The sequence below is a fragment of the Bufo bufo genome, chromosome 6, assembly GCF_905171765.1.
Source record: "Bufo bufo chromosome 6, aBufBuf1.1, whole genome shotgun sequence".
NCBI classification, from domain to species: Eukaryota; Metazoa; Chordata; class Amphibia; order Anura; family Bufonidae; genus Bufo; species Bufo bufo.
In genome coordinates this window covers 32042154-32063739 of record NC_053394.1, presented here as the reverse complement: position 1 = coordinate 32063739, position 21586 = coordinate 32042154, and the positions used below count along the sequence as shown (strand labels likewise).

The 21586-nt window shown below is 46.7% G+C and overlaps 2 protein-coding genes across 4 annotated transcripts in view; one reads left to right on the top strand and one right to left on the bottom strand.

Moving 5' to 3' along the window:
• MMS19 (MMS19 homolog, cytosolic iron-sulfur assembly component) overlaps positions 1 to 7019 on the top strand; it is a 46368-nt gene extending 39349 nt beyond the window's left edge. For both annotated transcript variants that reach the window (XM_040436011.1, XM_040436012.1), the window contains one exon: positions 6305 to 7019. In XM_040436011.1, coding sequence (XP_040291945.1) covers positions 6305 to 6332 — 28 coding nt within the window. In that variant the 3' untranslated portion in view covers positions 6333 to 7019. The remainder of the gene's footprint in view (positions 1 to 6304) is intronic.
• A 4655-nt stretch (positions 7020 to 11674) lies between these two features.
• Positions 11675 to 21586, bottom strand: part of ZDHHC16 (zinc finger DHHC-type palmitoyltransferase 16) — a 28422-nt gene continuing 18510 nt past the window's right edge. For both annotated transcript variants that reach the window (XM_040435959.1, XM_040435960.1), the window contains 4 exons: positions 21311 to 21396; positions 20105 to 20228; positions 14627 to 14697; positions 11675 to 12013 (listed from right to left, as the gene is read on the bottom strand). In XM_040435959.1, coding sequence (XP_040291893.1) covers positions 11899 to 12013; positions 14627 to 14697; positions 20105 to 20228; positions 21311 to 21396 — 396 coding nt within the window. In that variant the 3' untranslated portion in view covers positions 11675 to 11898. The remainder of the gene's footprint in view (positions 12014 to 14626; positions 14698 to 20104; positions 20229 to 21310; positions 21397 to 21586) is intronic.

Genomic DNA, 21586 nt, shown 5'->3' with positions numbered 1-21586 from the left:
CCAATGCCTGTAATGTCCTAATAGGCTATCTATCACTTACAGACATAAAACATTGCAATACAGAAGCACTGCAGTGTATTGTGACTGATCAGAGGACTGCATGTTTAAGTCTTACATTTTTAAATATAGTCTGAAGAAAGTGAATATTTTTATTGGAAAAAAAACTATACATTTCTGTAACAAGCCTTAAAATAAAATGGTCACAATATTTTTCCAATTCAGTGAACACTGTAATAATAAAACCAAAATTGTTGATTTTGTTCATTCTGTGCTGAAAAAACCCCCCCATCAAAAAAGGTGATTAAAAATCCTATGTTCCCCAAAAGAGCTGAAAAGGAGATTTTTTGTGAAACTCGCCTGTAAAATCTTTTTCTCGTCTTTTCCATTGGGGGACACAGACCATGGGTATAGCTTAGGCCATTACTAGGAGGAGACACTATGCAAATAAGAAAAAACAGCTCCTCCTCCACTGGCTATACCCCCATGCTCCAACAGGAGGACCTCAGTGCGTGCAAAAGCAGTAGGAGAAGGAGACCAAATATTAACTAAGAACAGAACCTAGGAATACCGCCGTCAGGGCGTTAACCATAAGGTCCCAATAGAATAGAACCAACCCCTCCTGTAACAGACAAGAATGGGTGGGAGCTGTGTCCCCCAATGGAAAAGACGAGAAAAAGATTTTACAGGTGAGTTTCACAAAAAATCTCCTTTTCTCGCCCATTCCATTGGGGGACACAGACCATGGGACGTCCCAGAGCAGTCCATGGGGTTGGGAAGACCAGCACCTCCAGAGGGAAACGTCCAACGGTTAAACAGGAACCACAGCCTGCAATACCTTGCGCCCTAGGGCAGCATCAGCCGACGCCAAAGAGTGCAGCTGGTAGAACTTTGTAAAGGTATGTAAGGACGACCAGGTGGCCGCCTTACAAAGCTGTGATGTAGAGGCTCGATTGCGCCTAGCCCAGGAGGCCCCCACCGCCCTGGTGGAGTGCACGGTAACCCCCGCTGGGGGAACCCTACCCCGGGACCTATAGGCCATGGCAATAGTGGACCGAATCCACCGAGCCACAGTGGCCTTGGAGGCCGACAGACCCTTACGAGGCCCCTCGGGAACCACAAAAGGGAGTCCGAGCGGCGAAATGGGGCAGTAACCAACAGGTACACCCGTAAAGCACGGACAACATCCAGAGAATGTAGAGCGCGCTCCTTGGGGTTCGCCGGGGCAGGGCAAAAGTATGGCAGGACTATGTCCTCGTTAAGATGGAAGGCGGAGACCACCTTGGGCAAAATAAAAGGGACTGGGCGCAGTACCACCTTGTCCTTGTGGAAGACCAAAAAGGGCTCTTTAGAGGAAAGGGCGGCCAGCTCCGATACCCTCCTGATAGGTGATGGCCACCAAAAAGACCACCTTCCAGGTGAGAAGACTCAGGGAAATGTCCCTCAGGGGCTCAAAAGGAGCCGCCTGGAGAGAAGACAGAACCAGGTTCAGATCCCAGGGGGGCAGAGGGGGGACATACGGAGGGACCGAATGTGCCACCCCCTGCAGGAAGGTCCTCACCGGACCTAGCAGAGCCAGAGAGCGCTGAAAGAAAATGGCCAGAGCGGAGACCTGACCCTTCAGAGAGCTCAGGGACATTCCTATCTCAAGACCCGACTGGAGAAAAGAGAGGACCACCGGAACGGAGAAATGAAGGGGAAAAACGCCTATCTTTTTGCAAAAGGTAAGAAAGTCCTTCCAGGTACGATAGTATATCCTGGAGGAAGCTGGCTTTGATCATGGTCTTCACGACTGAGTCCGAGAAGCCCCTCCTCTTCAAGATGGCGGTTTCAACAGCCACGCCGTTAAACGAAGTGGTTGTACATTCTGGTGGAAGAGAGGTCCTTGAGACAGCAGGTCCTCCCTGAGCAATCGGGGGCGATGAGGATGGTCGGGATTCCTTCTGCCGCGACCCTGCGAAGAACCTTTGGGAGTAGAGGCAGTGGTGGGAAGACATAGAGGAGTGCGAAGTCTTGCCACGGAGACACCAGAGCGTCCACCCCGTACGCCTCCGGATCCTGAGCTCGGGCCAGGAACGTTGGAACCTTGTTGTTGAGCCTGGACACCATCAAGTCCACGTCCAGGCGGCCCCAACGGCGACAGACGTCCTCGAATACGTCCGGATGCAGAGACCACTCTCCCGGATCCACCCTGTTGCGGCTGAGAAAGTCCGCCGTCCGGTTTTCGACCCCTGGGATGTACACTGCAGACAATATTGGAACGTGAGCCTCCGCCCACTGGAGGATCCTCTTCACCTCCTGCATCACCGGCTGGCTGCGGGTTCCGCCCTGATGATTGATGTAGGCCACGGCTGTGCCATTGTCCGACTGAATCCTTACTGGGAGACCCGCTAGGAGGGGGGTCCAATGAGACAGAGAGGAAAATTGCTCTGAGCTCCAATATGTTGATCGGAAGACGGGCTTCCACTTCTGACCACACCCCCTGAACCGTCCGAGCCCGGAGAACGCCGCCCCAACCCAGGAGACTGGCATCGGTGGTGACGACTGTCCAGGAGATTGGGAGGAAGGATTTCCCCGATGTCAGATTCTGAGGGGACAGCCACCACTGGAGGTCCATGCGAACCCGAGGAGGAGGCGGATCCGAGAGTTCAGACCCCTCGAGGTTCTGTCCCAGAAGGATAGGATCGCCTGCTGCAGAGGCAGTGTGTGAAACTGGGCAAAGGGGACTGCCTCGAAGGAGGCCACCAGAAGCCCCCAGAACCTGCATGCACTCCCGGATGGAGAGACACGGGGAATGCAGAAGGTGAGACACTGACTCCCGTATCGTGAGAACTTGCAATCCGGGATGAATACCCGGGCTGCAGTAGTGTCCATAATCAACCCCTAGGAAGGTTGGAGAGAGAACTTCGGGAAGTTGATCAGCCAGCCGAACTGTTGCAGAGTCTGAACAGTGATCCTGACGCTGTCTTCGGCCTGGGAGAGGGAGCCTTTATCAGAATGTCGTCCAGGTAGGGCAGCAGAGATATGCCCCTGGTACAGAGAAGCGCCATGATCAGCGCCAAGATCTTTGTGAATTCCCGCGGGGCTGTCGCCAGCCCAAAGGGAAGAGTGACGGACTGATAATGACGGTCGCCAATGGTGAAGTGCAGGAACCTGTGGTGAGATTCTGCGATAGGGACATGCAGATAGGCGTCCCGGATGTCCACCGACGCGAGGAACTCCCCTGGAAGAAGAGAAGCAATAACGGAGCGGAGGGACTCCAACCGGAACCTCCGCACCCGTAGGGACTTGTTTAACAGCTTCAGGTCTAGGACCGGACGCACTGATCCCTCCTTCTTTGGCACTACAAAGAGATTTGAGTAGAAACCTGCCCCCTGTTCCTCCAGAGGAACTGGGACAACTACTCCCCTGACCAGAAGGGAAGAAACCGCTTGTAAAAGGGCCGAGGCTCGTCTGGAAACAAATTCTATCTTGTAACCGGAAGTTACAATTTCCAGGGCCCAGGCGTCTTGAATGTGAGCTCTCCAGACATGCTGAAAGGAGAGCAGATGGCCCCTTCAGGCGGAGGACTGCTTGGGAACCGCGGGATGGGCAGAACTCCCCTGGAACTGTGCCCGCGGGCGCCAGGAAGGTTGAGGCTTAAAGGAAGGCTTCGTGCGGGAGTCCTGAGAGCCGCCGGAGGAGGGGGCTGTCGCAGACCTGGAGGAGGAAAAGCGCCGAAAGGACTGGTTTCTAGAGCCAGAGGGGCGAGCTCTGAAGGCACGCTTGGATCTAGATTGGGGCAGGTGTGTACTCTTGCCCCCTGTCGCGTCAGAGATAATCTCATCCAGTTTAGCCCCGAAGAGCCTGGAGCCCACAAAGGGGAGGTTAGTGAGGGAGCGCTTGGAGGAAGCTTCGGCGTCCCAGACCTTCAACCAGACCTCCCTGCGCTGCGTGACCGAGAGGGCCGAAATCCGCGCAAAGAGAGTGCTGACATCCAATGAGGCCTCAGAGGAATGTTGTCGCCTGGGACATCTGGAGGATGAAGTTCAGGGTGTCCGGAGAGGCATCCTGCTCTGCGAGGTCCTGATGATGGTGCTGCAACCACACCGAAAGCGCCCTGGCTACCCAGGCCGAGGCAAACGCGGGCCACAGACCTGTGCCCGCCAGAGAGAAGATGGCTTTGGAAAGCGAGTCCAAATGCCTGTCAACTGAGTCCTGTAGCGAAGACCTGTCCAGGACTGGTATTGCCGTATTCTTAGCCAATCTGGCCACCGGCGGGTCGACTTTAGGAGGAGAAGACCACTGCTGCACATTATCTGCCAGGAAAGGATAAAGAGTATCCATACGCCTTGTAGCAGAAAAACGGTGATTAGGGCGTTCCCAGGCCTTAGAAAGGACCTTGGTGAACTCGCCATGAATGGGGAATGTGACTGCCTCCGGTTTTCTGGAATGGAAGAGGGGGAATTCCTGGCTACTAGTAGAAGGAGGTTCCCCCTGAATGTCAAAGGTGTCACGTACCGCCGTGACCAAGTCTGCCACCATGGTGGAGAGCTTAGGTGAGGGTTCCGGCTCAGTGTCCTCGTCCGAGCCGGACCTTTCCCCTTCAGACCTGTAATCCCTGCGAGAGGGAGAGGCTGAACACGCCTCCAGGGGGGGAAGCAGAGTCATCCGAGGAGGGATGCTGCTGCGTACGCTGCCTCTTAATGGTCGAGCGTCCTCTGTGGGGGGCACCGGGGGTGGAGCGGTGCTAACCACAGGCACCGCAGGCGGTGGATCAGTGGCCGCCATGCGTTCCATAAAGGCCATGGCCGCGTGCGAGACTTGGGCCAAGTCCGCGGCCGCCCTAGCTATGGCAGAGGCCCAGGAGGGCTCCGAAGGGGCGGAGGAGGGACTGGGCTGGTTTGGTGAGGGAGGAGGAGGTGGATGATCCCGAGGCAAAGCAAGAGTCACAGGAGCCTGTAACAGACAGTGGCAAGCAGCAGACCTTACAGGATCCCAGTGGGACCTGAGGCGTCACTTTAGATTTTTGGGAGGCCCAAGGTTTAGGCATGATGGTGGCAATCCCGGAGTCAGGGTCTCCTACTGTTTTGCAGAACACTGCCTGTCCTACCGTGACCTGTGAGGAGCTGGAGTAGCAGTCAAGCGTGGAGAGGCGCTGAACAAAGCGGAAGCGCCGGAGCTGACACGATAGGCTCCGCCCCCCCAGTCACGTCACTGATCGTGCGAAAAATTCACGGGGAAAAATCATGGTAAAAAAAAAATCACTGTAAAAAATCGCGCGTGTGCGGGAACTATGAAAAAAGGCAGACCCCGGCTCCAAAAATGGCACCCACCGCCAGAATGCAGGGGACAAGAAGGAATCCCTCCTCCCTCTCAACCAGCCGGCCCTCCGAGATCCACAGGTAAGCCCTAAAGAACCGTGTCAGTGTGAGCACGGGGGGAGCTTGCAGGAGAGCCGTGTACTTATCTGAGTCCTGCAGTCTTCACCCTCTGTACCGGACCAGCAGGGGGTCACCTCTTCAGTCATCTGGCACAAGGAGTGGCAGTGCACTGGATAGAGGGCAGGACTAGGTGACCCCAGATCTGGTAGGCCACCAGAGCTGCAGGTCGAGTCCGGTTCCACTTATCTTCTGGGGGAAAAGGGAGGTAGCCGGGGACGGCCTTTCGACCCCAGCGCTCGCTCCACTGAGAGACCAGGGACGCACCATGCGACCCTGCGTCCTCTGTTTAGAAAAAAAACAAAGCTATAACTGAGGTCCTCCTGTTGGAGCATGGGGGTATAGCCAGTGGAGGAGGAGCTGTTTTTTACTATTTGCATAGTGTCTCCTCCTAGTAATGGCCTAAGCTACACCCATGGTCTGTGTCCCCCAATGGAATGGGCGAGAAATACAAACTGCAGGTTCTCCTGCAAAAAAAAACAAAAAACTCTCAGCTCTGTGGATGGAAAAGTGAAAATGTCCTGGGTCTTTGAATGCAGCAACACATAACTTACCGTATTTTTTTTACCCTATAAGACAGTTTTGTGCTTCCATTATGGAGGCCCTCATTAGTATAGGAGGACCGGGAAGCAGTAAATGCAGCACTCCCCAGGCTCTGTACTCGCCACTTCCTGGCCCTCGGCCGCTCGCCGTGCTGTGACTGCGCACATCGTGAGGAAGTCCAAAGTATTTTTATTGTGCAAAATTGTAAAAAAAAAAAAAAAAAAGTTTCTAGGATCTTCGTAATTGTACTAAGCTGCAGCATAAAGTTACCATGTAATGTATACAACAAAACTCATCCTGCATCATTGTCTGAGATTTATCACCTTCTTCTGTTCTGTGCTTAGGTTCCTGATCGGGAGCCCCGGCAGCTGAGACTCCTCCTGAAGATGGATATTTGCACGGAGACAATCTAACCAGGATGCCACTTATTTACTGACCTGTAGATCGCCAATGTCATAGTGCCATCTTGTTTAGCCACCTCTACCACGAGGGACAGCCAGAAGACTCCCCCCTCATATTTCTTGCATTCCAGATTTACGTTGCGTTCAGTACTTCGCTTCCGGAGCTGGATGATGAATTATGTTGCACTTGAATAACCATAGCAAAAATTTACAATAGGAAATCTCCTGGCTGGCGTAGACGGGCTAGACTATGAAATCTAACGAGGGCCAGTCTTTTAAGGCGGAAGGATTCTAGTTGGGCTGAAGAGCGCTATTCCTTCGGGGACAGTATCTCATACTTGGCTGTAGCCTTAGATAGTGATGGTCACTGTGGGGTTGGGCTCGGTGTAGGCACAGCTGATGACATCACAAAATTTTAGTACAACATAACACCCCCCCCAACAGTCTCATACATTATTTTGCACATATGTAATTTTGACTTTGCAGATTAACAGAGTATGTTATAGCGATTACGTGTTCCCAACAGAGGAAAATATATGTAAAGCAACATAGACTTTTACACCTTTCCAAAAAATCATTTCTGGTTTGTGAATAGAGATCATTTCGAAAGGTTTGCATCAAGTTTACATTAGGAAATAAAGCCGCTATGTTCAATCTGTGTGTTACTTCATTTATTGTTTTCCTGCAGTTCCTCGGAGGGGCATTGGGAAACCACAAGGAGGTTCTTGTTTTAAGTGTTAAAGCGGTTGTCTCTCACTTTAGCAAATAACATTTATCATGTAGGGAAAGGTAATACAAGACACTTACTAATGTATTGTGATTGTCCATATTGCTTCCTTTGCTGCCTGGATTCATTTTTCCATCACATACACTGCTTAGATCCAGGGGTTACGGCCAGCACTGCCTGTGAGGTGGCTGGGACAGGAGTTGCTGCAAATATGTGCCTGAGCAGGCTCCCACAGTCCCGGCCACCAAAGAGGCTGATGCTCTTTCCTATAGTGCTCAAGCACGACCACCACTGCTGGATTACAGGGTGGTCGTAATCCCCTGGATATGAGCAGTGTATAATATGATGGAAAAATGAATCCAGCCAGCAAAGGAAGCAATATGGACAATCACAATACATTAGTAAGTGCCTTGTATTAACTTTCTCTACATGATAAATGCCATTTTCTAAAGTGAGAGACGACCCCTTTAATACTCAGAACTGTGTGAGTGCAGGACTAGCAATATATTTTTGCCATGGTTTAGGTATTTGGTGTGGTGTTTTGCTTTTAGCTACCGTTGTAACCAACACATGTTCAATGGATCCACTTCTGTTACCGCAGGAATGTGGAAATTAGGAATGAAACGCCAAAAACATTCTTAGAAATAAATTTATATAGAATATAGTTAATAAATAACACCGTTACAGAATCGGCACACCCGCAGCTTCATACAAAACAGCAATAGTAGAAAAGGAACCAATTTCCCTAAATCTGCCCAGGAACTGTGATCAATGAGAACAAAGTAAGATCGGAGCCAAATTCCTGCAAACCAGAAGTAATGTAAAGTAAGAACAATCTCTGAGAAACTGGCAGCACTACAACTCCCATCATTTACGAAGACCAATTTGATAACCTGCAGGAGTGAGGGATACTGCAAAAATTCTCACACTAGTCCTAAACTAAAGATGGCAACAGATTATGACCCTTATCCATACTATTGGGAATTTATGGTGGTGGTTGTTTGTTTTTTTTGCTGTTTGTTTATTTATATAAAGAAAGAATCTTTCCGTTTTCACACCAGCACAGAAGCATATACAACAGGATAACATGATCTATCCTGCACAGCCAATTGGCTTCAGCTTTGATGTGTAGATTGGGGCAAAGTCAGTGGAGTCATTTCATTAATTCGTTTGGGAATTCTCTAGCATGACAGCTCTATAGTACTGTTGGATGCCTAGAGAAGACAGTATAGCAACATTATACACAATGTGCACAAGTAAGGCTCTGGGTGGGGGCTTTAAAGGATATCCGTTATCCCTCAAATATATTAACCTGTAGTCTGGAGAGGACTCCTTTTCATCTATCGGAGAGTTTTGTAGGCATGCTCTGTGACCTATGCAGGGAGGGGGAGTAGAAAAGCTTTCACATTGCTGATGTGAATGGTGGATCTTGTTTTATTTATAGTCAGATGTTACCTTTCATGGTAATCCTTGCCTGTGATAATGAAGGAACTGTGGGGGAAGTGATTTCTACAGAACATGAAGTATCAGCCTATTATAAGGCTCAGTGGTCAGAATGAAAACTGCAGGATTATTGAAAAATTTAAATTATTATTTTTTTTTACAAAATTTGTGGGGGAAAAAGTTCAAATTCTTGTAAGTGTCCAGTGATGTTTTCCTCACATTGTAAACCTATGCTGGTGTATTAGAATTTCTGGATCATTAGATGTTGCATTTAATGCAATTAAGATAAAATGATTTTTCTACTGGAAACCAGTCCTACAGTAAAATGCATTAAAAATATACAGGTTATCCTTCATTATAACGGACATTACCAGTCACAGAAGTGCTGATTATATTATGCATTTTTAACTGCGATATGGAGTAAAGTCCACATAGTCAAAAAAAAATAATGAATACTTGTAATTCTGGGGTAGTGCCTGATGTTCCACTTTGGTTAGAAACTATCGACACTAAGATTTTACTTTATAAGAAAAAATCTAAATTTCATAGAAGACAGAGCCACTGGTATGGCAGCTCAACTCAAAAGGGGTTGAGAATAGATATGAAAAACATGGCTGCTTTCTTCTAGGAACAGTGCTACTCTTGGCCATGGGCTGTGTCCATTATCATCACTGGAGCCTCATTCAGCTATGATGGTGGTGCTGCTGCTACGAAAGTAACAGAAGCACCAGATCAGGCGCACAGCTGATTATAAATGGGGTCTACCAGGTTTCATTTAAGAAGCCTGGCGTTTCACCAGAAAGAAAAAAATAGCGCAGGATGACTCCCATAAATTATTGGGGCAGAGCTGCCGTACCAGCCACAGCCTATGGACAAGGGTGGCGCTGTTTCTGGGACAAATCTCATCATCCCTTTAACAAGTGCCGACCCATTTAAATTATCTAGTGGACACCGATGGACTCAGCGGCTCCCTGCTCTTTAGAGGTTTACAATGATGCATACATCACCAGGCTCCCCATCAGCTATTCTGCTGAATATTTATAAAAATCCTCATTACAAGGGTGGATTAGAGAAACATGACTGCTTTCTTCCAGAAACAGCGCCGCAGCAGTCCATAGGTTGTGTCTGGTTTTGCAGCCCAGCTTCCCTGAAGTGAGTAGGGATGAGTTGCAATACCACACACCACCTGTGCACAGGAGTGGCAATGTTCTTGGAAGAAAGAAGCCATGTTTTTCTAATCTTGGAAAACTCCATTAGGCCTCTTTCACACGACCGTATGGCTTTTTCAGTGTTTTGCGATCCGTTTTAAACTGATCCGTTGTTCCGTATGGCATATACAGTATACAGTAATTTCATAGAAAAAAATTGGGCTGGGCATAACATTTTCAATAGATGGCTCCGCAAAAAACGGAACGGATACGGAAGACATACGGATGCATTTCCGTATGTGTTCCTTTTTTTTGCGGACCCATTGACTTGAATGAAGCCACGGAATGTGATTTGCGGGCAATAATAGGACATGTTCTATCTTTTAACGGAACGGAAACGGAATGCATACTGAGTACATTCCGTTTTTTTGCGGAACCATTGAAATTAATGGTTCCGTATATGGACCGCAAAACGGAAAAAAAAAACGGTCGTGTGAAAGAGGCCTTAATTTCAGGTAAATGGGGGTTCCCATTATATAGGATGACACATTAAATAAAATTTCACTTTGCCTATAAGGTTCCCTTAAAGGATTGTCCAGTGAAAAATATTGTAGTTTTCAAACCAGCACCTGGATCTGATTACTTTTGTAATTGCATGTAATTAAATATTGTGTATAGCCACCAAGTAATTCAATAAATTGTCTCTGTATAGCGCCACCTGCTGTTTGCTCTTTTTCTCATGTCTTTGTCCTGCTCACAGATGGCCGCACATGCTCAGTTTTATCCTTCAACTGCCTCCTGAGCTGTGATAGGGAGAGCATGGACACGCCCCCTGAGCTGTGATAGGATGAGAGCTCCAGCAGACAACACAAACCCCTTGAGCTGTCATTTTGATATAAATCCAGCAGAGCAATGAGGGAGATCTCTGGATCCATGTGAGTTACAGGGCCGGTTCTAGCTTTGTTAGGACTCATGCACACGGCCATTGCCATATTGCGGCCCGCATAGAGCAGGTCCGCAATACACGGGCACCGGCCGTGTGCACCCCCGCATCACGGATGTGGACCCATTCACTTAAAGGAGTGCCTCCGCACCGCGAAAAAATTGAACATGTTCTATTTTTTTACGGTGCGGACGGTTCACTGATCCATTAAAGTTGAATGGGTCCCAGCCGCCTCACGGATGTTGCCCGTGCATTTGGGACCGCAAATTGCGGTCCCCAATGCACAGAACGGCCATGTGCATGAGGCCTTAGAAAGATATTGTCATGTACTATATGATGTCAGAGTTTCATTTTTTACATTAATCATGTGATAAACCCTTTAAGGTCTGTGGGATTTTCAGCTGCCTCTGCAGTACAGTCTATCAGTATCTTATAAGCTATTTAAAGGGACATTCCGTAATCTGAAAAGAAATACAAAATCTTGTCTGTAGCCATACTGGGAGAGCAGAGTCATATCGGTTAATAACTCTGCTGCACAGAAAAGGGTGTATCTGCAAAGTAATCCTCATTAGAATAGTCGTTGCAGAGCTGGCATGACAGATTGCAGCTCTAGTGTTCTCTTGATAGACCTAGATATACAGGCAAACAGAGGAGTGTATCGATTAGTATAAAGTGAGAAGTCCTGACCGGTCCCTGGGTCACATGCCGCATGGATGACACGGCAGCAGTCACGGGACCCACTTCAAACCAAAAGCAGTAAGGAGTGGGAAGCCAGCGGCAAGGATCAGGCAAGTATGATTTTGGGAGGGGGATGAACAAACCCCCTTTAAGTGAAACCCCCCGCTGTGCTAAAAGCCCAGACAAAGATGACGACTCTTATCCCCAGGCTGCCTCTGGAATAGCTCAGCCCAATTCACTTGAAAGCTGCAATACCGGGCATAACCCAAGGGCAAGAGTGGCACTGTTGTTGGAAGAGAGCAGACAAGTTTTTCTAATCTCATACAAACCCTTTAAGGAATGAAAAATATGTTCTTGTACTTTTCCCTTTTATATTGGAGGTAAACCATAAAACTATTCATTATCTGCTGGGTCCCTGACCACACAACTGCGCAGGAATCGCTCTGCCGCCATCTCCGGCATGTTACATTATTGTACAGTTTCTTTTTGCGCTGTTGCTGGTATTACACACACAGTACAGTTCAATAAGCTTGTGCGGTTGTTCTAGCAGGCGTCTGGTGGTAGACTGTACCATCTCCTGGAGGAGGGGGTTTCCGCTCTAGATTGCAAGGACAGAAGTCTGTTTTGTGGGGAGCCAATGTGGAGTGTTCCACTTCAGACCGTCCCCGTAAGCCGGATGAGAAGACGGCAGGACGACGCGTGTGATCCATTGCCTAAGTCAGAAGATAAAGAAAGACAGAAGTGCAAGGTTTAACAGAAAAAAGGAAAAAAGGGGGGGGGGTGACTCGTAAGGAATCCTGGGGAAGGTCACGCCCCCATCTGTTACAGTCTATAAATATGTTCATTTTAACTCCTTGGCAACCTCCCCTGTACATGTACGGCGGCACCTGCTTGCGCAGCACCATAGCCACCAGGTTTCTGCTGTTTCAAACAGGAGAGACCCGGGATGGATGCGATCAGCCCTAAGGGTCCATTCACACGTCCGTAAGTGTTTGGCGGATCTACAAAACACGGACACCGGCAATGTGTGTTCCGCATTTTGCAGACCGTACATCTCCGGCACTTAATAGAAAATGCCTATTCTTGTCTGCAATTGCGGACAAGAATAGGACATTGAAAGACAGAAACATGCAATGCGACAATTAACTGCAATATAGAGTACAAAATTGCATAATAATTACAAGTGCTACACTATAAGTGCGAGATACTTGGCAAATCGTTTTGTACAAAATTATTTGAGCCCGTCTGCCGAGCGTCAAGGCGATCTCTGTTAGACGGGTTCCTACGCTAAATTCTACCTGTTAGGCGCCATGACGGCTACCATACACTTCAGGGAGTGTAGGTTACACAGCAGGCCCACTCCACAACACCACCTGGCGCCAAATGGCTAGCAAGGACTGCAGTGAGAGTCCACAAACGATCTCACTCCTGGTGCCATGGCTTCAGTGAGTGAGGGGAAGCAGGCCTGACTATGTACTAACACTAATTAAAATCAGCCTATAGGGCAGACAGGGTGGTCAGGAGTGCATGACTGAGGAATAGGAAGAATAGGACATGTTCTATTTTTTTGGGGAACGGAAGTGCGGATCCGCAATTCCGGATCCGGGCCGCACATCGTGCGGCCCCATAGAAATGAACGGGTCCGCAATTCCGTTCCGCAAAATGTGGAACAGAATTGCGGACGTGTGAATGGACCCTAAGGATGATTGCATACATTTAACCCCTCAAATGCTGTGGTCAAATGTGACCACGGTATCTGAGCAGTGTGGATGTGGAAGCCCGTAACAGCGTTCCCTGACTGTCATAAGCTAGTATTAGCTCAGAGGCTCAAGAAGGCTCCGATAGCTAATACTGGAATATACCAATACAGGCCAGCAGGTGGCAGCACTGTATTGTTTTACAGTAAAATTGTGTCTTCTTTCTATGCCTTCACAGAACAATATGGGCAATCTAATGATTGTCAGTTATAGTCAGCCAGGGTGAATAAAAAAAAAAAAAATAATAATAATAATAATAATAATTATATATAATTATTTTTTTAAATCATCTCCTATATATCCCGTATAGCAAATGGCCAATTCGCCATATTTTTCACTTCACTGCCCCAAAAGAATTTAATAAAAAGTGATCAAAAAGTCACATACATTTAATCGCTGAAAAGATTAGCCCTCAAACAGCTCTGTACACAAATACAAAAAAGTAGTATTTTCTGAAAAGAAAATAATTTTTTTTCAAGGTTTATTTTTTATTCAGTATTAAAACGCAAGAAAAACTATACAAGTGTGATACCGTTGTAACCGTACCCAGCTGGAGAATGAGGGTAACAGGTCAATTTTACCACGTAGGGAATGCCGTAAAAAAAAAATAAAAAAAAAAAAAATTTCTTCCAATTACACCCCATTTAAAAATTTTGTTACAGCTACATCATATGCAATAATAAATAGTACCATTAGAAAGTACAACTTGTCCCTCAAAAAAAAAAAAAGTCCTCATAAGGCTAAGTGAACGAAAAAAAAAAAAAAGTTATGGCTCTGGGAAGGTGGGGAGTGAAAAACAAAAACGCAAAAACAGAAAAATCGCAAGGTTCTCTAAGGGTTAAAGGTTTTTTTCTTTTTTCCCCCCCCAAGCAGAAAATGAAATTACTCTGTTAGATCATGTAAGCCACAATCTTTGTAATCCTTTTTATGTCTCTAGATACTGGTGTCACATACTTGCGGTGTCGTCACCTGACGCTTTCACTTCCCTCCCAGAACATCCACCTTAGGCCTCTTGCACACGACTGTATGTATTCTGCGGTCTGCAAAAAATACGGATGACATCCGTGTGCATTCCATATTTTGTGGAACGGAACAGCCGGCCCCTAATAGAACACTCCTATCCTAATAGGACATATTCAATTTTTTTGCGGAAAGGAAATACGGAACGGAATGCACATGGAGTACCTTCCGTTTTTTTCGCGGACCCATTGAAATGAATGGTTCCGTATACGGTCAGCACAAAAAAAGAAAAAAACGGAACGGACACCGAAAGAAAATACGTTAGTGTGCAAGAGGCCTTGTGTGTGCAGCACTGGTGAGAAGAAACCACGGCTGGTGTGTCAGTTCTTTACTGGTCTGTCCAATAGCAGAAGTCGCCCCACTGCCCCGTGCATTCTGCGTTCACACGGATGGAAAATGGTATTGTGGGAATCAGGCCATTCAGTTCAGTCTTTATCAGCTACGTAATCGCTCATCGTCTTCCGCCATTTTGAAAGCTTTTCACGGTTTGTGCGGTGCGTTGTATAGAAATGGGATTACTACTGGTTACTGGATCTCATGAGAACTTACCATTGTGTTTCTACTCCAAAGAACAGTCTCCAGTTGCTGAAGCGGCCGTAGCTGTAAGGATTCTGAAATATCTGCAAAAGGGAAAAATATATCAGTCACAACCGACCCACCTCATAAGTCAAACTCTAGTGACGTGTCCACTTGGCCCCTAAAACACAGCCACATTGCAACTGACCCTGCGTCTGTCTGTGCAAACCCACCGACCGCGGAAAACTGCGTCCCAACAGCATAGGCAGGATCCATCACACAGGATATCATTCTGAACTGTCAGCAGGAAGCTGGATTCACACAGATCCAACTCTAGGGCTGGATTCACACAGATCCAACTCTAGGGCTGGATTCACACAGATCCAACTCTAGGGCTGGATTCACACAGATCCAACTCTAGGGCTGGATTCACACAGATCCAACTCTAGGGCTGGATTCACACAGATCCAACTCTAGGGCTGGATTCACACAGATCCAACTCTAGGGCTGGATTCACACAGATCCAACTCTAGGGCTGGATTCACACGTGGTTTTCGGTAGATTTTCTACCAACTTTTGCAGTTTTTGACATTTTTGTCCCTGCATTTCTAAAGGTGCGTTTTTTGCTGTAAAAACCATAACACCCAGAAAAAAATTGTTGTGCTTATGTTTTTGTTTCATTTTTTTTAAAGGAAGCATCTTGAAGGATTGTCATTTTTTTTTTTTTTTTACGTTTTTCCAGAAAAATCACAAGATATATGTGACTTAAAAAAAAAATAAATGCATTTTTCATGTCATTTTTTGAAAAAATGCCAAACCACAATCATATGTGAAGGAGCTCTTAACTTTAGAGGCCATGGACCCGCGTACAGCTTCAAGCAGCGGCTGTCCGCACACCGGTCTAGATCCCTTAACCCCTGACGAAGGTGCAACTGCAGCGAAACATGTCAGGAGGGGTGTGCGATACTATCTTTTAGACCAGTTGCCAGCTAGCTGCTAAGTTTAAAAAAAAAAAAAAAAAAAAAAAAAAATCCACGGCACTTCCAAAGAGTAAATTAAACTAGACGGTGTCGTTTCTGAAGAAACCACAGGATGTTGGCTTGAAATCTGATTGGCTGTTGGTGGCTCCACCCACTGTTTTGAATTTTAATCCCAGTCCTCCAGTGACCAACTGCGCCAAGTTTGAAGACTGTGCCAATAAAAGTCTAAGGCCTCTTTCACACGGGCGTTGCGGGAAAATGTGCAGGTGCGTTGCGGGAACACGCGCGATTTTTCCGCATGAGTGCAAAACAATGTAATACGTTTTGCACTCGCGTGAGAAAAATCGTGCATGTTTGGTACCCGAACTTCTTCACAGAAGTTCGGCCTTTGGATTGGGGTTGTGTAGATTGTATTATTTTCCCTTAATGCACCTTAGTCCACTTAATAGCGCAGCTCGGCATCTCCTTCTGTCTCCTTTGCTGAACAGGACCTGTGGTGACGTCACTCCGGGGATCATGTGGTGATGAGGGATCATGTGGTGATGAGGGATCATGTGGTGATGAGGGATCATGTGGTGATGAGGGATCATGTGGTGATGAGGGATCATGTGGTGATGAGGGATCATGTGGTGATGAGGGATCATGTGGTGATGAGGGATCATGTGGTGATGAGGGATCATGTGGTGATGAGGGATCATGTGGTGATGAGGGATCATGTGGTGATGAGGGATCATGTGGTGATGAGGGATCATGTGGTGATGAGGGATCATGTGGTGATGAGGGATCATGTGGTGATGAGGGATCATGTGGTGATGAGGGATCATGTGATGGATCATGTGACGCCACCACAGGTCCTGTTCAGCAAAGAAGGAGACAGACGAGATGCCGGCAGCGCGAGTAAGTGGATTAAGGCGAGTTAAAAAAAAAAAAAAATTATATTTTTTTTTAACGGCGCCATTTTACTATGCATTCTGTATTCAGAATGCTATTATTTTCCCTTATAACCATGTTATAAGGGAAAATAATAATGATCGGGTCTCCATCTCGATCGTCTCCTAGCAACCGTGCGTGAAAATCTTGCGATTTTCACGCAACCCCGTTCACTTCTATGGGGCCTGCGTTGCGTGAAAAACGCACAATATAGAGCTTGCTGCGATTTTCACGCAACGCACAAGTGATGCGTGAAAATCACCGCTCATGTGAACAGCCCCATAGAAATGAATGGGTCGGTATTCAGTGTGGGTGCAATGCGTTCAACTCACGCATCGCATCTGCGCGGAATACTCGCCCGTGTGAAAGGGGTCTAAGAGCAGCGGCAGTTAGAATTTTTCCCATTTAAACTAATGGCTGAAATTTGATTGGATGTTGTAGACTCCGCCCGCTTTTCATACATTTTAACTTCAGTCACCCATTGAACAATGGTGCAAAGTTAGGGTACTCTGGCTTAAATACTGTGAGAATGGCAGCAATTTAAATTTTCTCATTGAAGTCAATGGGGAAATTCTGATTGGTTGTTTGTGGCTGTGCCCACTTTTTAGAGTCCCCAAAATGAGACAGACAATTCTCACAGTCCTCCAGTGACCAACTGTGCCAAGTTTCAGGACCCTGCCATTAACAGTCTAAGAGCAGCGGCAGTTTTGTTTAAATGGGAAAAATTAAATGGCTAAAATTTCATTGGCTGTTGTAGACTCCGCCCACTTTTTTTAAATTAATTTTAACCTTTGTCACACACTGACCCACCCTGCCGAGTTTGGGTACTCTGGCTTAAATACTGTGAGAATGGCAGCAATTTCAATTTTCTCATTGTAGTCAATAGGGAAATTCTGATTGGTTGTTTGTGGCTCCACCCACTTTTTAGAGTCCCGAAAATGTGACAGAAATTTTCAGGTTGACCCCATGACTAAGTGACCCAAGTTTGGCAAATTTAACTTAAAAGCTGTACGAGTGGCAAAAGTTTAAAATTTTCCAATGAAAGTCTATGGGAAAAAAATTGGATCATCGGGGAGCCGCCCCAGGGGCCCGGAGGGTGGGATCGCTTAACAAAGCACAAGCAACCTATTCGGGTATGTGCTGAACAAGTGTGCAAAGTTTGGCAATTGTACTCCTAAAACTGTGGGAGGAGTAGCGTATAGAAAATTGCTAAATTTTCATTGGCCGTTGCTAGCTCCGCCCACTTTGGGGTGTCAGTTTTGTTCGGGGTGACACCAACAATATGTGATCCAAGTTTGGGGAATGTAGCGTCAAAACTGTGCGAGTGAGAGCGACTTGAAAATTTTCCCTGTCAAAGTCTATGGGAAAAAAAGTGGCGTTTGGGGGCCCGTCACAGGGGCCCGGAGGGTGGAAACGGTTATTAAAGCACAAGCAATGAACTTCTCTATAGAACGAAGAAGTGTGGAAAGTTTGGGGTATGTACCCCCAAAACTGTAAGAGGAGGAGCGTTTAGAAAGAGAGGGGGCGCCAAGAATAATAATAAGCTGAACCACCATCGAATAACAGTATGTTGGCTTTTCCAAGCCAACAGAATAAGCTGAACCGCCATCGAATAACAGTATGTTGTCTTTTCCAAGCCAACATAATAAGCTGAACCACCATCGAATAACAGTATGTTGGCTTTTCAAAGCCAACATAATAAGCTGAACCACCATCGAATAACAGTATGTTGGCTTTTCCAAGCCAACATAATAAACTGAACCACAATCGAAGAACAGTATGTTGGCTTTTCCAAGCCAACATAATAATGTATGTTTTAATCCCCAAACAGCAACTCTTACTGTACCTCTCTCACCTAATAATTTTAGGCACACAGATTATGAGGAAAATATAAGTGCGATGTGGCTATAGGGAGAGGCTATATAGGCAGGGGCAGTGTGTGAACAAGGCCTCATGCACACGACCATTGTGTGTTTTGCGGTCCGCAAATTGCGGAATGGCACGGACAGCCATTAATATAACTGCCTCTTCTTGTCCGCAAAACGGACAAGAATAGGACAGGTTTTATCTTTTGCGGCCCCATTGAAGAGAATGGGTCCGCATTCAAGCCGCAATAACTGCGGCTCGGATGCTGACCAAAACAACGGCCGTGTGCATGAGGCCTAAGTATGTGAGCAATTAAGATGTGACAGCGCTGGTGCAAATGGAAACAAAGCTGTGAACAGCAACTTTTCAACTGATTGAGCACAAATATAGCTCTTGCTGGCCTAAGGCCCCTTTCACACGAGCGAGTTTTCCACGCGGGTGCAATGCGTGACATGAACGCATAGCACCCGCACTGAATCCGGACCCATTCATTTCAATGGCTCTGTGCACATGACTGTTTTTTTTTTCCACGTATCAGTTCTGCGTTGCGTGAGAATCGCAGCATGTTCTATATTCTGCGTTTTTCACGCAGCCCTGACCCCGCGGAAGTGAATGGGGCTTCAGTGAAAAACGCATTGCATCCGCAAGCAAGTGCGGATGCAGTGCGTTTTTCACTGATGGTTGCTAAGAGATGTTGTTTGTAAACCTTCAGTTTTTTTATCACGTGCGTGAAAAAAGCATCAAAAACGCAGTGCACCCGTGTGGAAAAAAAACTCAACAACTAAACGCAGATAAAACTGACTGAACTTGCTTGTGAAATGGTGCGAGTTTCACTGAACGCATCCGAAGATAATCCGCCACGCTCATGTGAAAGAGGCCTAAATGGGATATATTAGGATTAGATTAAAAGCGGGAGCGCAGTGTACAGCTCGACAACTATAATTATCTGTCTGATATAGCTCCTGCCCTGAAGGGGTTGTCCCACAAAAAAATATTCTACAGTTTTCAAACCAGCACCTGGATCTGAATACTTTTGTAATTTCATGTAATTAAAAATTTTGTATAGCCACCGAGTTATTCAATAAAATGTATCTGCATAGCGCCACCTGCTGTTTGCTCAATGTTATTGTCACTGGTTGTTTTTGATGTACACAAGTTTTTCATTTATCTTTTAATATCTTTATTTAAAGTTACGTTTTAAACAAAGCCACGTGAGGATCCCAAGTGGAAATCATTTGGTCAAAGTAGACCACAGTGCCTATATTAATCACATTGTGCGGCTGTAATTCATTATATCGCTGTTCAATATTCAAGTAGACTGCCAACCTGTGAAGACCCTGCATAGGTTTCGCCTGTAAGGCACTAATGCACACTAATGCGGCCCGTAAACAGCGGGTCCGTGTGCGCACCGTATCATGGATGCGGACCCATTCACCTGAACAGGTCCGCATCCTGGGAGATACAGTGCAGTGCGAAATGGAGACGGAGCGCTTCCGTGGGTTTTCTTTCCGTGTCTCTGCACCGCAAAAAAGTAGAGCATGCACTAGGTTTTTGTGCAATGCCGACCATCAGATACAGATCACGGACCCCAAGTGAATGGGTCCGCAGGCGGCGACCACATGGTTGGTGCACTGCGCCGTTCTGCAGCACAGGCAAGGCCGGCACGCGGTCGTGTACATGAGGCCTAATGATGTGGTTTTAAACGTAGCATGAAAAACCAAAAGGCGCCACTTACCTTCCCTTTACCCTGCAGTCTCTTCCGCTCCTTCTTGTTAATGTGTCTCTCTATGCTGGTCTCTCCCCGGGTGATGAGCATGGCATGCCAGAGCGTGAGGGCGCCAAGAGCCACGGCGACAGAGCTGAAAATGACGTCATTCCGTGCAGATGTGTTACTTCGGGTCAGGTGGGTTTATTAATTATTAAAACACAGGTACAGGCTGGATAATAATCTGACCTTGTCCTTCTCCCCCAGATTGCACTCAATCTTGTCCTTTGGATTTGTCACCTGGTTCCCTTACTCCTGGCCTGCCTACCAACGAAAGTCTCGTCTCACTCCCCAGCTTGCCTCCCCCTGCCCGTTATTCCACCAATGACCCCCGGCTATGTTCCTGACTTCGCTTTACAGGGGTTGTGCCAAGTTTTAAAGTCATCCCCTATTCACAAGATAGGGTAACTAATTGACCAGTGGGGGTCCAACAGCTGGGAAATCCACTGATCCCATTAATCCGTCTCTAATGGGTCTGATGGCGATAGCCAAATGTGGAACTTGGCTCCTTCCGGCAGCCCCAAACAGAATGAATGGAGCAAACAGGGCTAGTGTGTAGCTTAAAAATGTGGCACAACCCCTTTAAATGTGGTGCCAATCGGTGAGTTTTCTGGGGACCACGAACTGGGAAACCAACAAAGGAAAGCCCATGTCTCCTTATGGGGGTTAAAGCTGCAAAAAAGAAGAAGAAGATTCTGCACCCCAGCCTAGGCAGCACCAAACAGATTAGAGGATCCACAAGTATCAACGCCTATAAAAAGCTGGGGGTCCTGGAGCACCCACTTAAAGGGATTCTGTCATGACATTTTAGGCCTATAACCTAAACATATGGCCAGGTCCGTCCAAATAGCATGAATCCGAAACTGTACTTATTAAATGTGCCTGTGGCTCTATTAGGTTATAAAAACCTGTTTTATGTGCTGTCATTCACCTACCTAAGGTGCCCAAGGGGACGTCGCTTCATACAGGGTGCCCGGCTGCAGCCATCTCCTAATAGAGCCACAGGCAGATTTAATAAGTACAGTTTCGGATTCATGGTATTAGGACGGACCTGGCCATATGTTTAGGTTATAGGCCTAAAATGTCATGACAGAATCCCTTTAAGAAGTCTAAATAGTGAAATTAAAAATAATAAATAAAAAAATAAAAAAAACACAAGAACGACCAATAGCATACCTGCAAAGAACCCAGAGGTATATGATGCACTTGTGAAACACCCTCTCCCAGAAGGAGAAGGCGGGAGGCGGCGTCTGGCTGTAAGTCTAGAAGATATAAATGATAAAGACATGAACGCGCCATATTTTCACTGCAGTTTTTACAAGAAACCAACTACAGGACATTACACAAAAGAAAAACAAACAAACATAAAAACCTAAGAGACACCAGTAACAAGTGAAAGCAACATAGTGAGTGGGAGCAATGGCGCTCATAGAATATTGGAATTGTAGGTGT